This window comes from Physella acuta, unplaced genomic scaffold (genome assembly GCF_028476545.2).
Source record: "Physella acuta isolate Inbredline_101_S28 unplaced genomic scaffold, ASM2847654v3 ptg000833l, whole genome shotgun sequence".
Taxonomy (NCBI): Eukaryota; Metazoa; Mollusca; class Gastropoda; family Physidae; genus Physella; species Physella acuta.
Window position 1 is genome coordinate 42,348 of NW_026732351.1, and position 18,044 is coordinate 60,391.

Below are 18,044 nucleotides of genomic sequence, written 5' to 3' on the forward strand. Positions count from 1 at the left end.
GTGTTTTTTTTTTGTGTCCGTTAAATTGGAGTAGAACGCTTTCTTATTTGCTCCTCACAGTTAATGTAATTAAAAACTATTTAAAATTGCGTAAGTCGTAGTTCGGGCATGACGGTTGTTAAATTAATAATTACACAACAGACAAGGTAACAGTTCGTTATTATTTTCGAAAAATGCAACAACTTTTATTCATTTCATTCGCAGTGTTGCTTTTTCAAAAAGACACATTTTTGTCATTCTTGTTACAAGCTTTCTAAACCCATGTTCTAGATCTTTTCTTCAACGCCGCCGGCCTTCGCCTAAGCAGGTACGTACTTATAATTCAGTAGAGCTGCCCTGAATACTTGATTCACCAAACTAGCTGCTGAAGGAACCCTGAAATAATAAGAAACAGTAATCAACTACGCATAGATTTTGATTTATTTTATTTTTATATAAATGTATCAAAATAATTAATACGAGCTGACCCGCGACATACCATAAGCCGCTATTTAGTTGTTTTAATTTTTATTTTTCAGTAATTCATAATTTTTTAATTCGACACTACCAATGCTGCGACTGAAACTATTTAGCTTTAAAACACTATCAGTAGGTAGTAAAGGACGATTATCCTCACCCTCAAGTTCCACTCCTCTCCCATTCCCCGCCCCCGTGAAAGCAGCCGTCCGTGACGACAGTTTACAGACGACAATGAAAAGATTAAGCAGAACTTGTAATTATCTACCCTTAGTTTAAAATCGTTTAAAAACTAAATTATCTGCCCCTAATAGCCTTCACTAAATCGACCCGGCACTCCGATTGTAAACAGCTCACCAAACTGGTGGGGATGGGGACGGTAGCGAAATGGTCTGTTGAGCCCATGTCATGGTGGTTTCCCGCATGGTCCGTCCATGAAGAGAATTATATATACAAGCTGAGCCGCAACGTAGCATACGCCGCTACCTAGTTGTTTTATTTTCTGCTTATTAGCAATTCATTAATTCATTTGTGAATTCGACATACCCCCCCCCCCTCCGCCCAGTGAAAACAGCCGTTTACAGATGACAATGAAAATATCAAGCAGATCTCTTTAGCTCCGCTTGGTTTCAATTCGTTTAGATACTAAATAATCTGCCCCTAATAGCCGTCACTAATATTCAACCCGGCTTTACGATTGTAAACATTCGTCGTGAACCACAGCTCACCAGACTAATGGGTGGGGGTTCAAGCGATATGCCTAGAGAGATGGGGTATGAACGGCTAAGCCCTTACGTGTTGGTGTCTCGTATGGTCCCAACGTAGTGAATTATATACATAGATAGATGTCTGCGCCAGCTGCATACTAGGTTTTACATTTTAAGCTTCAAGAATTAAGCTTTGAAAGGTATGTTTCTCTGTACACAAAATCGTTTTAAAAAGACAGCACACGGCCACTTATTCCAGGCTTGTTTATTTTCAGAATTGTGTACATTTAGTTATCAACTGGAGTTGTCTATCTCGGAGATATGAATTGTCGGATCGAGAGTAGGCACATTCGCATGACCCACTTTACTTAGATTTAGCCATCTAATAATTGGACCTTTCGCGTTGTAAAGTTAATACGGGGAATGTTTTACTTCAGAAAGTGAGTTTAAAATTTGTCACGATAGATAAGCACCAGCATCGCTGAAAACAAAGTTGTATTATAGCTTTTGCGTAAAGTTCGCAGTTTTTTAGCTGAAAAATAGTATAAGGTAGTTATAAAGTATAAATTCAGCATTTGAGCAGCAGCTAAAGTAGAATATATTAAGTATCTTATTTTCTTATATCATAGAGTATTGTGAGCAATGTTTCTTTCAGACTTTTTCTCCGGTGGGTGGAGGGGGCTGACACTGGTAAAAGTATAAATTGTTTACATAAATTATGTTTTGTTCGAATGGGGTTGGGGGACTCCGCCCCCAAGAGACGCCTGAAAGAACCTCTGATTTTGATGCTAATAATGTGTAGTTTATTTACATAAAATCACAGCTTTTTTAAAAAAGTCACATGCAGTGTTAAATTTTTTTGAAAAAGATTTCAAATAATAACGATTGATTACAAACAAATTATTTCATTAAACGTAAAGAGAGTACAGAAATTATTAGAAAATAAATTCAATGTATCGTAACCAGTGTTTCTTCCAGACTTTTTTCTCCGGGGGGGGGGGAAGACTTGATATTTTCGAGGGGGCAGGGGGTGGGGGGGGGGCGAAAAATAATTTCCGGGGGGGGGGGGGGAGGCAGACACTGGTAAAAGTATAAGTTTTCTAAATAAACTCCATTTCTTTCAAGGGGGAGGGGGGGGGGGAGCGTGAAGAGTTGCCTGGGAGATACTCTGATCGTTACTCTAAAAGAAAATATAAATACAAAAATTATCTCCAGTTTTTTATCCAAAATATTCACCACGTATAATATTGGTCGATAGACATTGCCTATATATTTACACTTACACGCTTTTTCCAGTAGAACACGGGTATCCTATTGAAATGGTTATACCAATAGTGATCCATTCGTCTGTCACCTTATGGCGGCAAATCAGAGGAGCTCCATTGTCGTTCTAAATACAAATAAAAAGCGTTTGGACCAGCATATATATAAATAAATAAATAAATAAATAAATAAATAAATATATATATATATATATATATATATATATATATATATATATATATATATATATATATATATATATATATATATATATATATATACAAAATACATTACTACACCTTTCATCCGAGTCATCCGATCGCCATAAAACGTTATATATATATATATATATATATATATATATATATATATATATATATATATATATATTTATATTTATATTTATATTTATATATATATATATATATATATATATATATATATATATATATATATATATATATATATATATATATATATATATATATATATATATACAAAATACATTACTACACCTTTCATCCGATCGCCATAAAACGTTAGGAAGTTGTTGAGAATACACCTGGGAAGGATTCTGCGAAAAAAATTCAACTTTCGCGGGAGTGGCGCAACAGCAGGACGCGATTTGCATGTTCTTTATTTACGGTATTCTAATATAAAAGTCCAGTGCGCAACTCTCTCTCTCTCTCTCTCTCTCTCTCTCTCTCTCTCTCTCTCTCTCTCTCTCTCTCTCTCTCTCTCACTCTCTTTCTCTCTCTCTCTCTCTCTCTGTTCAAAAATATTTTCACATGTTATCATATCAGTATCTTCAGCGATATATGGAGAACTTGATACGGACTTTTGTTGAAAATAATATGTTTTTAAATGTTTAAAACATAAAGGCATATTCGAATTTAGAAAAACAATTTTAATTATGCAACCGGAAAAGTTGTGAAAAGAACGCGATTAACAATGACGTCACAAGTGTTTACACTAAGGAAAGAATACAACACTAATGGCGACATCTTCTGATTTTAGAATATAAAGAAATAAACTATTTAATTCACGTTTCATTTAGATCTACGTACGCTATGAAATGTATACAATACAATACAGTACTAAACTATTTCAGGCCTTAATTAATTTGTTGATTTGTTTGTTAACTATGGAAAGGGCTAATTTGGAATAAATTTTAATTTTAAAGAATATGGCCTATTCGCGTAAGTTAAGTTTCTTGAGTACCTCTTTTATTCTTCGTCAGATCCATTGTGTTTAAATAGCTGAGATGATAGTGTAATTAATACCATGCGGGTGGTATGTGTTCGAGATACTCAAAGTCAATCTTAAATATTTGTTTTTTCAATTCGTTTTTTATATGTGAATGATAAAGTTGCCTATCGGGACTTTGCGGGACACGGGGTAGGTGAAGTAGAGTTCACCTGTTTTTGTCTTTTCAGCATCTGAAGGGATAGTGTGGTCAGACCCATGCTTAGCCGAAATATTTGTTTTTAAAAGACAAAAACATACATAACTACCATTGAACAGCCGGGTTTTTAACGAAATCTTTGAAGTCTCTTAATTTTAAGTCTCTTATTCAGCGAGTGCATTTAATATGGTATTGTGTTGACTAAAACTGTATACAAATTGGTTTTAATTTTTCAAATAGGTATTGGTAGTCAATGTTATTTTAAACAAGTATAAGCATAGACAGTACATAAAACAATTTTTTTTTATCATAATCTTAACAATGTTTCATTCCAATGCTCTTGATCAATAAAATATTTCTTTTCCTAGGTTTCCGATAACGACTTTTTAAAAAGCTGAATTACAATTCTTTTCATTACTCACTTTCCGTAGGTATATACATTTTCTTTAGGTATCTCTACCGTTTCTTCCCCTTTCACCTCCGAACGAAATTGAATAAAGTAATTCATATCAAATTATAGATAAACCAGTTTCCGCAACCCCCCCCCCCCCCCACGCACACACAACACCCACACCCTCCTCCTGACAGTTTTAAATGCCGCTCCCTGGAGATAAATATCTAAATGAAAAACCGGGTAGCCTTTTGTAAAGAGAAGAGAGTTAAAAGTCACCAGAATTGCCCGTGTAACGGGTACCGATGCCTAGTATAATAATAAAAGTCGCAGGATGTGATTTGGCGCCCTGGTCTTTCCAGTGAGCAATATGGTGACTACTTTCATTCTAAGCAGTGTGATAGACAATGGATAAGATGGGGCATTACAGTCGCTCACTAAATTGAATCAGGCGTGTCCACCGGCGCGCTGGTAGCGTGCGATTTGGCTGCGAACTAAAATTTCAGTTTCGGCCCACAAAGGCTCACACAGGCAGCTGAGGGCCATGTAATACATTTTTTTTAAATCAGAAAAATTAAACAAGGTTAAATTATTAACTGTGTTGTTTCCTTTTGTTCGTAAAAAAAGTCCAAACAGTTTCGTCACTTTGCGAATGATGCCATTAGCATCTATTTTTAAACGATCCAATTAGAAATTGAGATAGAGTTTCTAATAATAGACCATTAGTAACGCTAAAAAATTGCATCAGTCACAATGATGTTTATAACACGTCAAATATTCTATTTTCTACATGTTAAAGAAAAAAATCCTGTTAATTTGTGTAACATTAGCGAATGACGCAATCTGCACCATTGTTTCAGGATGCTATTTGGGTTATCCTGTGAGCACTATGGCGTTTATGTTAGTTTTAAGGAGCCAGGGGCCGTGCGCGGCGCCTCTGCGGTAATGTAATCGGGGGACTCCCGACAGCGCCCCTCTACGTCCTTGACACATGGGCGGTCACTTAAGTGTGTTCTACCTCATTACTTCGGTGAGTGTTTAACGTAGACACAAGGTTTCATGCGGTAGTGTAGGCAACCCCGTGTCCCAATATTTTATGATCCAAGCGCAGGGCATTATTTACATTTAAATAACTCAATTTTAGAAAACAAGTTCACGCGTCTAAGAATATAGCATTGGTAACGCCTTGATAAAACCTTCTTATATATTTCGTCAGACTTTCTCCTATTCCAACGGTAACGCTGGTATATATATATATATATATATATATATATATATATATATATATATATAAATATATATATATATATATATATATATATATATATATATATATATATATATATATACATATACATATACATATATCAGATAAAGGTACTTAATTGCTAAAGAGTATTTTACTACGAAAATAATTTTAAAAACATCTTACAACACAAGGCCCAGTTTTGGCACCGAGACCATCCTGCCTAGTGTACTTGATAGGTCCGTTAATGGTGTTTAAATTAAGTGTAACTTTAACTTCCTTCAGCGTTGGACTTGTCGATAGTGCAGCTAGGAATAGGAATAAAATGATAAAAAAAAAAACTATAAGTAGTTACAAAAAATTTAATTATACATCGTTATTAAAGGAAAATTTAATTTAAAATATCGTTCCAGCTTCTTTTTCTGTAACACAGATCAAGCATTATTGTACAAAACAAAAAACGGGACATTTTACAAACCTATTCCCTATATTCGAAAATATACTTTCTTTTTAAACCCACCCATTATATTATTTATTGTTTTCCGTAGGAGCTTTGACAAATTATTCATTCAATCAATTTTTTTTTAAATAGAAAAATCTAATAAATTAACCGATAACGTGATGATTTGCACCACTCACTACTTCCATTTAAAACAGTAGAACAAAAATGATTAACCAAAATATATCCATTTTTTTGTTATGCAACATATTCTCTATCAGTAATTTAGAAAATGTTCGATTAGTGAGGTTTTTTTTTTCCTTAAAAATTAATTAAACATCATATTAAGTAACATTTGAAGTAACACTTTATTGTTTCCGGATTTTGACCCGCGTGCCAAAGTTGAAAGAAATTAGTTAAAAGTGGTCGAAATTTCGTTATCAACAACTAGTTAACAGCTTACACATGTTAGGAATTCAACCACATAAGCAGTAAAATATTTGTATGGTTACTAACTACGATAAAATGACAAAATTGAATGAATGTTTACTGTTTAAAAAGCGGGAATAGAGTATGTGCTTGCGAATTTCATACAGCCCGCGGGTCGGACAACCTATAACGAGACAATGTAGTAAACTTACTGCCATCAGCTGTATTACCATACCCCACAATCCTGCAATCTGTGTCGTCAATGTCCGCCACGTTAAGATGGGAGTTGGGGACACAGGCCGGCTGGACACAGCTCTCATTAAAGGTGAAAGGAGAACTCAGATTTACAGTGTATAGCTTCATGTTGGTCATAGCTGTGGAGAACGAAACAGTATTTAACAATAATACATTGAACAGGCTTTTTGAAAATGTAGGCTAGTTGACTGGATGAGCTAGACGTAGTGTGTTTAATACAAATATCTCATCCGCTTTGATAGACGAATATAATGGAAGGCTTATTTTTAGTACGTTTGGGCTTATACTTTAAGCCTGTATTGTTACCAGGACCGCTGTTTGACTTCGGTCTTACACATGATCTAAACCCTGGCCATTACCTAAATCGCCTATTCTGACCCAAATTCAAACCAATACCACCACACACAAAAAAAATGAAACATGAAAAACTGCAGGTTTTAAAATTTCACCATTAGAGTTTCAAGTGGGAGAGGGGAGCGATATGTGTGTGGTGAGCACCAGTTGAATTTATTTATGGGTGGTGACAACAAGGTGAATGATTGCAAAATATAAACGTATTAAAGTTAACTTTTATTAGCTTGGTAAATAGCTAATTAGAGTTAACTATACTTTTAAATACATATTGAAACCTCTCGACTAAAGGGTGTGGTAAAGGGTAACACTACGGCAGAAACCTTTTCTTTACGCAGGAGAGCTGTGAAGGAAAGGTGACACTGAAAGTAAAAGCTACTGGAAATAATATCATAAATTTGCATACATTCCGACAGGCCAACACAGGCTCCCGGTCAAAAACCCCCTGGACATAAACCCCCTGGACAAAAAACCCCCGCGACATAAACCCCCTGGGCAAAAACCCCCCGCGACATAAACCCCCTGGACAAAAACCCCCCACGACATTAACCCCCCGGATAATAACCCCCGGACTGAGGTTTATATAAAGATGATGTGAACCGAAAAATAAATAAACCGGGAGTGATCTCCCCTAAACTTTCTCGAATATTCTTATATAAAATAACAGGGGATGGGAACTCAGGCTATAGACATGATTTTTAATCCATTTTAAATACTTAAAGTTTTAAAAATAGAATAAAATCTCGTAGACAAATTAATTGCACACCAAGTGAACGCCAAATAAAAAAGTGCATAATAGTGCGCAATATTATTAGTACTTTAAAAAATTACAATTTTTACTTTCTCGTATATACGTAGTATAGAGAAAGTATTGTAATCGTGCAAAAAAAAAATCGAGATTTTTACAAATCTCGACGTTTTACACCTCACTGATACGGAAAAACATAGTTTTGCAATCTTGTCCGTATGTCTGAGTGTGTGTCTGTGTGTCTGTGTGTCTGTGTGTCCGTGTGTAAACACGATAACTTGAGTACCGTTACAGCTAGGTTGATGAAATTTCACATATAAGTATTATATCAAAATCGTAGATCCGTATCAACTTTTGAGCGATTTCCGACAACCGGAATTGGTACTTTTTCTACTTTGAATTTTTCAAAAGCCTATAACTTGAGTACTATTTCAGATAGATACATGAAATTTCACATGTAAGTAAAAGATCTAATTCTCTACCTTCTGTTAAATTTTGAGTAATTTCCGTTGACCGGAAGTAGTAATTTACGCTACTTCCGATTTCTCAAAAAACTAATGTAAATTTTAAAAGTACTAATAATATTGCGCACTATTATGCGCTTTTTTTATTTGGCGTTCACTTGGTGTGCAATTAATTTGTCTACGAGATTTTCTTCTATTTTTAAAACTTTAAGTATTTAAAATGGATTAAAAATCATGTCTATAGCCCGAGTTCCCATCCCCTGTTATTTTATATAAAAATATTCGAGAAAGTTTAGGGGAGATCACTCCCGGTTTATTTTTTTGTTGAGAAATTGGAAGTAGCGTAAATTACTACTTCCGGTCAACGGAAATTACTCAAACTTTAACAGAAGGTAGAGAATTAGATCTTTTACTTACATGTGAAATTTCATTTATCTTTCTGAAATAGTACTCAAGTTATAGGCTTTTGAAAAATTCAAAGTAGGAAAAGTACCATTTCCGGTTATCGGAAATCGCTCAAAAGTTGATACGGATCTACGATTTTGATAAAATACTTATATATGAAATTTCATCAACCTAGCTGTAACGGTACTCAAGTTATTGTGTTTACACACGGACACAAAGACAGACAGACAGACAGACATACGGACAAGATTGCAAAATTATGTTTTTCCGTATCAGTGAGGTGTAAAACGTCGAGATTTGTAAAAATCTCGATTTTTTTTTTTGCACGATTACAAGACTTTCTCTATACTTCGTATATACGAGAAAGTAAAAAATTACATTAAATTAATTTAATTTTTTACGACTAAGAAAATAGTTTCTACCTAAGAAAATGCTATTCGAAATCAAGGAGTGACCTTAGTTGTATTTGATCAAAGATCGGGCACCGACAACACCTTAGATATAAAGAAGCATGGTATAAATACGACATCAAATTTTTTCTCCACAAATCGTATAATTTCTGGAATGGAGTTCGTTCAATCCAATAAAGGCAATTTAAAGGTGATTTTTGAAGGCTATGTTTATGGACAACAATTTCTTCTGTTCGATTTGGTGCCAAATCAAAAGGTATGATGTTTTTGTTTGGAACCAAGGACAACCTTAGGTAATTGGAGGTTAATCAGCACTGGTTTATGGATGGTACATTCAAAACAGCTCCTGCATTGTTTTCACAACTGTACACACTCCATGCATTGGTCAATGGACGGACTATTCCCTGTGTTTATGCCTTACTTCAAAACAAAACACAGGAAACATACACAGCCCTCTTACAGCAGCTAACGGTCTTAAACACAAACCTGCAACCAATTTCTATTATGATTGACTTTGAAATGGCTGTGACAAAAAGTGTTGAAAGGGTATTTCCAGAGTGTGAGGTCAAAGGATGTTTCTTCCATCTTAGCCAAAATATATACAAAAAAATTCAGGGCTCTGGCCTTCAACAACTCTACCAAGTTGATAGTGAATTTGCTCTCAAGCTCAGAATGCTACCTGCGTTGGCTTTTGTTCCGATTGAACACATGAGTTCTGCCTTTGAAAAATTATTGGAAATTTTCCCCCAAGAAGCAATGCCAATTGCAGACTATTTCGAGGACTAGTATATTGGCAGAACACAACGTCGAGGTCGGAGACAACCTATGTTTCCACTTGATATGTGGAACATGCACACACGTTCAGAAGACCAAATGCCAAAAACAAACAACTCAGTTGAAGGCTGGCACAGAAGTTTCCAGTCGAATATGGGATGTTGCCACCCAAATATTTGGAAATTCATTGACTTTATTAAAAAGGAACAATCGCTCCAAGAGGTTTATTGTACACAGAGATTAATTCAGGTCACTGTTTACCAAAACAAAACAAAAATATATTTTAACTGTTGTTAAAAATTTTAATGAGTCCACCATTATTGAGTATTTGCGGGGCATCGCGCAGAATCTGTCTTTTTACTTTCTCGTATATACGTAGTATAGAGAAAGTATTGTAATCGTGCAAAAAAAAAAATCGAGATTTTTACAAATCTCGACGTTTTACACCTCACTGATACGGAAAAACATAATTTTGCAATCTTGTCCGTATGTCTGTGTGTGTGTGTGTCTGTGTGTGTGTCTGTCCGTGTGTAAACACGATAACTTGAGTACCGTTACAGCTAGGTTGATGAAATTTCATATATAAGTATTTTATCAAAATCGTAGATCCGTATCAACTTTTGAGCGATTTCCGATAACCGGAAGTGGTACTTTTCCTACTTTGAATTTTTCAAAAGCCTATAACTTGAGTACTATTTCAGATAGATAAATGAAATTTCACATGTAAGTAAAAGATCTAATTCTCTACCTTCTGTTAAATTTTGAGTAATTTCCGTTGACTGGAAGTAGTAATTTACACTACTTCCGATTTCTCAAAAAACTAATGTAAATTTTTAAAGTACTAATAATATTGCGCACTATTATACGCGTTTTTATTCGGCGTTTGCTTAGTGCGCAATGTTTTTTTTTATGAGATTCTATTCTATTTTTAAAAGTTTAAGTATTTAAAATGGATTAAAAATCATAACTATATCCCCAGTTACCATCCCCTGTTGTTTTATATAAGAATATTCGAGAAAGTTTAGGGGAGATCACTACCGGTTTATTAAAGTTATAATAAAACACTGATTTTTTTCTAATTTTTTTTTTTGCTTTTAATTATTAATTCTGGTTCTCATCATCTTTGGATTTTCCTTATATAAACTTCAATTGGGGGGGTTTTTGTCCAGGGGGTATATATCGCGGGGTTTTTTTTGTCCAGGGGGCTTATATCGCGGGGGGTTTTTGTCCAGGGGGTTCATGTCGGGGGGTTTTTGACCGGACACCCAGAACACATTCAGGATTTAATACCATCTGTAAAAGGTTTTCAAATTTTATAGACATATATATATATATATATATATATATATATATATATATATATATATATATATATATATATATATATATATATATATATATATATATATCAATACTAATAGTTTCGCTGTCTGTCTATCTGACAAGAACGCTCTAGAGAAAACACAAGCAATTTAAAAACATGCACAGTAATTCGAAAAACGAAATATGACGTCGACACATTTAGCGTAGAGTAGAACATAATCTCAAACCAGAGAGTGCACACAGTAATGTAATGACGTCATTGATTATCGCGTAAACATTGAAAAAAAGGAAATGTCTAATCTAAATGGTTTGTGTGAAGAGTTTCTTGCATACAATTCTTCGGGTAGGGGCGAAGCCCCACCCTCCGCGTAAGAACGTCTGAGCCCCCCCCCTCCCCAACTCAAAAGAAATTTCCTCATCGATACTCTATAATAAAATTACCGCTTAATTAATGTGTCTAATCTAAAAAGTGGTTTTCTTGCAATGGGACGGTAGACGTTTTTTTTTTTTGGGGGGGGGGGGGGGGTGGAGGGGTGGTGTGTGGGGGTGGGGGGGGGGACTTTTTCCTCCCCGGAGAGGGGTGGGGGGTACTTGAAATTTTCGGGGGCGGGGGTAGAATTTTCTGGGAGGGGGCGGACACTGGAAAAAGTATATAATTATATTTCGTTGAATGGGACGGTAGACATGTTTTTTTGGGGGGTGGGGGGTGGTGGAGGGGTGGGGGGGGGTGGTGTGTGGGGTGGGGGGGGGGGGGTGGGGGGGGGGGGGTGGGGGTGGTGTGTGGGGGGGTGGGTTGGTTTCAGTGTTTCTTTCAGACTTTTTCCTCCCCAGAGAGGGGTGGGGGTACTTGAAATTTTCGGGGGCGGGGGTAGAATTTTCTGGGAGGGGGCGGACACTGGAAAAAGTATATAATTATATTTCGTTGAATGGGACGGTAGACATGTTTTTTTTGGGGGGGGGGTGGGGGGTGGGGGCCGGTGTGTGGAGGGGGTGGTGTGTGGGGGTGAGGGGTGGTGTGTGGTGGGGGGTGGGGGTGGTGTGTGGGGGTGGTGTGTGGGGGGGTGGGTTGGTTTTAGTTTAGAGAAAAGAGACAGCACTATCAGCCTAGCGCCCGTTGTACCCTTCCTCAACGGGCCATTTTTCTCGTATATATATATGTATAAAGATATATATATAGATATATATATATATATATACTTTTCTTTGGGGTGAAGTGCCGACTGGGTGACACTGTACCTATTGGCGTCATTAAAACGCACTACAATTAAGAAGAGAATCACAATTTTTTTTATATATATATAATATATATATAATATATATCATATATACGTATTTTAGTAAAAGCTTGGGCTAACCAAGAAATCTTTTTTGTTAAAAAAAAGTGCAGATGACTAACTTGTATCTAGATATGCTGCAGAAGATACGACGAGTGAAGGCAAGTCAGTTGGCACATCAGGCTGTTGATAGGATCCCACGTGAGCATAAACTGTACCTGCTTTAGCGCTGTGGAAATGGAACACCGAATAAATTAGTCCAGTTTTTTTCTTTATAAATATAAACGGAATTAGCGGATCTAAGGCTGACTGCCCACACCCCATGCACAAAATAGATAAGAGTAGATGCTAAATATTTTAAGAATTATACCAACAAATTGGCAAAAAGAATGGTTAGACATACTCAGAGGCGTAGCGAGGGGGGGGGGGCGGGGGGGGGGGGTGCGGACCGCACCGGGAGACAACATTTAGGGGGGTGACACCAAGGCAAAAAAGAGCAAAATATATAGAGAGGAGGGGGGTGCAAATCGAAAGTTCGAGTGGGGGGATGCAAACCGAAAATTTGAAAGTTTGTCCCAGGGAAGGGTCGCTACGCCTCTGGGGGGGGGGTGACACCATTAAGTGCCGCACCGGGTGACACTCGACCTCGCTACGCCACTGGACATACTAACAGCGACTTTTACTTAGAAAAACGAGCAAACCACTTTGCACGGTAACACAATTTATTCTGAAGTTATTAAATAAAGAGAAGTACTGAACGGCAGATATATGCTACTTCTCATATTGCATTGTAAAATAATAATTCGTTACTCTAGGTGAACAGTTTGTCTTTTTGTGTCAACCCCCCACCCCTTCTAATGTCTGTTTAATGGTATATTTTCATTGCAGTTGTCATGAGCGTTGAGGGCGGTTTCCTCAAGCTAGGAACGGAACATGTTGTATTTAAACAACTATAAGCTAGACGTGAGTTTTCAATTCTTCACGAAAAACAGCTCTCATCGCAGAGAGATGGAAGAAATACAGGCTACTGGCAAGACCTGGCATGAACTAAAGTGGCTCGCCCAGGACAGAGTGGAATGGCGGAGATTTGTTGTTGCCCTATACTCCACAGGGAGTGATGAGGATTAAGTGTGTAAGTAAGTACGGTATAAAAAAACAAAATCTGCTCATGATCTTCTAATTCGGACTTTGTCCCTAGCCAGATGATCTTCTAATTCGGACTGGCCGGTCCACCATGGCCAGTCCACGGATTGGCCGGCCAAAGGCCGAAATGAAGTAAAGTTTCGGACTTTGGCCGGTCAATAGTTGGCGATATTGGCCAATACGCGCATTAGCCGGCCAATGCGCGATTTGGCCGACTTCGGGCTTTGGCCGTAACAACTATACAACTTACTTGCTAACAGTCGAGTAACATAAACTATCAATGATTATCACACTCTCCTCCAGCAGAGTTCCCATACATTGGAAGACTTGACTTGCATTATAAAGTCCGACAACTCCCGGATACTCGCACTCTGTGGCGACCTCGGTACCCGAGTACATCCTCTTGACTATTGCCCCGAGCTGAGCTGGTCTGTTTCTGGTGTAATAACACGTCTCTAAGAACAAATGAAAATTGCTGGTCAAATTTTATCAAATTAGTTTTTTGGTGTGTTTAAGGTGGTGATCACTGAACAAGCAAATCAAATTCTTAATTTGTGAATCGCATTTTAAATAATGAATTTAGTTGTTGTTTATTATTATTTATTTTTTTTAGAATTTAAGGTGGCTTGTTTACTGTTTTAGTAAATTGAATTGAACACTCCGCGCACGTGTCATATTTACCATATTTTCTGGTTTAAATTAAGACTTTTAAAACCAGAAAATTATTTTCAATAAACCGGGAGTTATCTCCCCAAAAATTTCTCGAATATTCTTACATAACACTACCGGGGATGGCACCTCGGGATATAGACATGATTTTTAATCCATTTTTATTTACTTTAATTTTTCAAAATAAAATAGAATCTCGTAGAAAAAAGAATTGCGCACCAAGTGAACGTCAAAAAATCTGTGTATAGTAGTGCGGAATATTATTAGTACTTTATAAATTCACATGCGTTGTTTGTTTTTTTTTTTGAGAAATCGGAAATAGCGTAAATTACTACTTCCGGTCAACGGAAATTACTCAAATTTTGATAGAAGGCAGAGAATTAGATCTTTTATTTATATGTTAAATTTCATTTATCTATCTCAAACAGCGCTCTAGTTATAGGCTTTTGAAAAAATTAAAAGTAGAATAAGTTCCACTTCTTGTTATCGAAAATCGCTGAAAAGTTTATATAGAACTACAAATTCGATATAATACTTGTGTTTGAAATTTCATCAACCTAGCTGTAACAGTACTCAAGTTATCGTTCTTTAGTACTATTTCAACAAGATAAATCAAATTTCACATGTTAATTAAGTAAAAGAACTTTTTCTGCCTTCTTTCAAATTTTGAGTACTTTCCGTTGACTGGAAGTAGTAATTTACGCTATTTCCGATTTGTCAAAAAACGCATGTGAATTTATAAAGTACTAATAATATTTCGCACTTTATACACATAATCTTTAGCGTTCACTTGATGTGCAATTCTTTTTTCTACGAGATTCTATTCTATTTTAAAAAGTTTAAGCAGTTAAAAATGGATTAAAAAATATTGTCTATATCCCGAGTTGCATCCCCCGTAGTGTTATATAAGAATATTCGAGAAAGTTTAGGGGAGATCACTCCCGATTTATTTGTTTTCATTTTGTTATGGGCATTAATTACAAATTGTAGAAATAATGTAAGACTACCCCTTCTTTAAATTTACTTCTAGATACTACCTGTTTATGCCGTACTTGAAATTTCAAGTTACGTTAAAACCTCATGGTTACAAAATTTACCTGGTGTAGGTGTCGTTGTTGTAGCGGCTGTGGTTGTTGTGGTTGACGCCTCTGTTGTAGTTGTGGTTGACGCCTCTGTTGTAGTTGTGGTTGGCGCCTCTGTTGTAGTTGTTGTTGGATTTTCGGTTGTTGTCGTTGTTGTCGCAGCAGCGCACTGACAAAGCGAGCTAAACACGGCATCGTTGCCTTGACTGCAGGCTAATAATCAGAGGTGGTTAAGTCGAATGGTATAGATTTAAACTGTTAGTTATCTAGGGTTTCAATTGAGCAGGGCAGATTTGCAGTGTTTCTTCCAGACTTTTTTCTCCGGGGGGGGCACTTGAAATTTTCGGGGGGGGGGGGGGGGCGGTAGACTTTCTTCGGGGGGGGGGGGGCGGACACTGTTAAAAGTATATATTTTCTATATAAATTATATAAATTTCATTTCTTTCGGGGGGGCGGTAAAAAAAATTCGGCGCGGCAAAGCCCCCCCCCCCCCCCCCCCCCGAAGAGATGCCTGGAAGAAACTCTGCAGATTTGTGTTACAATAGAGATAAAAAGATATTACCAGTTAAGTGTTTCTCAACTCATAAGTTAATAATTTTCGAACTCATTAACAAATTTAGTTTTTCTGAAATTTAAACCCTTTGTCAAAACAAAATAATTGCGTTAAAAGAAGCTGCACTCGTGATGTTATTGTTCATTCTTAGATTTTATGCTATTTATCTTACATCTGACAGTCAAATGGTAAACAATGAGCTACAGAGATAAAATCCAATACTGCAACTCGTTTTAAAGATATGAGTGAGATGTTAGTCTGCAGATAATTTCTATTGTTGTGACACGTATAAGCAGGTGGTAAAATGTGTGTGAATGATAGTGATTGATATACTTCTATTGGTTATGTTAGCCAGTTCAATATAAAACCGTGTTGACTTACTTAGTTCACAGTAAGAGTTGCCCTGTTGTAGTGGCGACAGTGTTGTCGTGGTGGTGGTCGTGTAGCCCAATAACGCACAGGGACCTCCCAGTTGGAATTCTGGAATTTGACAAAACACAGCGTATTTTGTTTGATGGAACAAAAAATAATCAGGGTTAAGGGTATTACATAAACTATTATTTGTATATCACGTGTGATAGTTATTCAATACTACAAGACGTCTTGATATTTGTTTGGACGTTTTCTGTTAATAAACAAAAAGAAAGTGTCAATGATAGTCTCAATTTTGCATGGCATGAGCTGTCTAATATAGAAAATGTGACATATGAAAACGTAAAATGACTCTAGGTGCAAATGCATCGTTATGTTCTAAATTATTACACGTACGCCTACTCTATTTGGAAAACTTTATAAATCTTTGGGGCTACTGATACATAAGTTAGTATAAAAACTTGAAACCGCATACTGCTACCCATGATAGCATACATATTTAAAAAAACGGCAACATTTAAAACCTGACAATGGTTACTGCAGTGCTAAATATGCTAGCATTGAACATTACAACAATAACATTACTTCTATGTTAACTTGCATAAAACATAATATCATAGATATATACTTATAATTATTACTGAATAAGCTAGCATGCAAAACTGAAGATATATTTACTTACTGCTACACATATTAGCATACAAACCCAACGACATATACTAACTGCTACATATGCTGACATACAAACATGACGACAGATATACTTACTGCTACATATGCTGGCATACAAACCCGACGACAAATATACTTACAGCTACATATTTTATCGTACAAAGCTGACGACAGATATACTTACAGCTACATATTTTATCATACAAACCTGACGACAGATATACTTACTGCTACATATTTTATCATACAAACCTGACGACATATATACATACTGCTACGTAATATGCTAGCATACAAACCTGACGACAGATATACTTACTGCTACATATTTTATCATACAAACCTGACGACAGATATACTTACTGCTACATATGCTGGCATAGAAATCTGACAACATATACTTACTGCTACATATGCTGGCAAACACCGAAGTGTTCACACAGAAGAGAAGAGCCAGGACAAGACGGATACTTGAAGACGCCATTTTGAGCTGAGTTTCTTGAGGTCTCTAAAGTTTCAGCTGGACTGTCGGAGCTTGCACGAGCTTACTTGTTGGAGACTGACGTGCTCACGTTGGTAACTACAGACGACTGACAGCACGTGCGGTAGGTGTTACCGCCCCTCCCCCACCCCCATCTTTTCTTATCGTTTTCCCATTATTATTGAAAGGCGACAAAAGAAACTTTCTTACGTCAATAACAGACGAAACAAAGCGTGAAAATAAGTGTGTTTACTTAAACAGATCAATATGACGTCAGCACGACGCCAATAACGTCTGCTTGGTAACGATCAACTGCAAAGAATCGACATCGCTATATAGAACTACATCACAAAAAAGTTTATACTTTACTAAATACATATTTATCTCACTGGTAGGTTATTTTTAGATTAGGTAAGTGCTCGATTTTCTTTATCACACGTAAGTTTTTTTTCCCTCCTTGAAATATTTAAATTTTCACAATTTGATATTTTTCATTGTCATACTCCAATTAGAATCGTGTTGCTTATACTAAATATTTAGAGCGCGTTTTCTTTAAAGATTTTTAAAATTGCTGTATAGCGTACTGTCTGTTTGAATATTATTGGTTCATACACTGCCAATCCACTTTTTTTTAATTGACTAACTCAGTTCTTCAACCGGGCTGGGCTGAAACAGCGTTAAGCAAGGAAGTAGAAATTACTGTCGACTCAACTTCTTTCAAATTTCTAGAAT

At 36.4% G+C, this 18,044-nt stretch overlaps 1 protein-coding gene across 1 annotated transcript; it reads right to left on the reverse strand.

Moving 5' to 3' along the window:
• Positions 1-157: 157 nt before the first annotated feature.
• Positions 158-17,442, reverse strand: LOC131951861 (location of vulva defective 1). The gene is made up of 9 exons (XM_059314267.1): positions 17,237-17,442; positions 16,169-16,267; positions 15,250-15,447; positions 13,734-13,938; positions 12,463-12,569; positions 6,549-6,710; positions 5,655-5,776; positions 2,447-2,553; positions 158-375 (listed from the first exon to the last, which is right to left on the reverse strand). Exons 1-9 carry the CDS (start codon positions 17,313-17,315, stop codon positions 300-302), a joined length of 1,155 nt encoding a protein of 384 aa, XP_059170250.1. The 5' UTR covers positions 17,316-17,442; the 3' UTR covers positions 158-299.
• Positions 17,443-18,044: the final 602 nt, after the last annotated feature.

Excerpts from the sequence above, each read along its gene's own strand:
- LOC131951861 (XM_059314267.1), bottom strand. The coding sequence starts at position 17,315 with ATGGCGTCTTCAAGTATCCGTCTTGTCCTGGCTCTTCTCTTCTGTGTG. Across the intron at positions 15,448-16,168 it reads CAACTCTTACTGTGAACTAA|CCTGCAGTCAAGGCAACGAT; the intron begins GTAAGTCAACAC and ends TCTGATTATTAG. Across the intron at positions 2,554-5,654 it reads CCAAAACTGGGCCTTGTGTT|AACGACAATGGAGCTCCTCT; the intron begins GTAAGATGTTTT and ends ATTTGTATTTAG.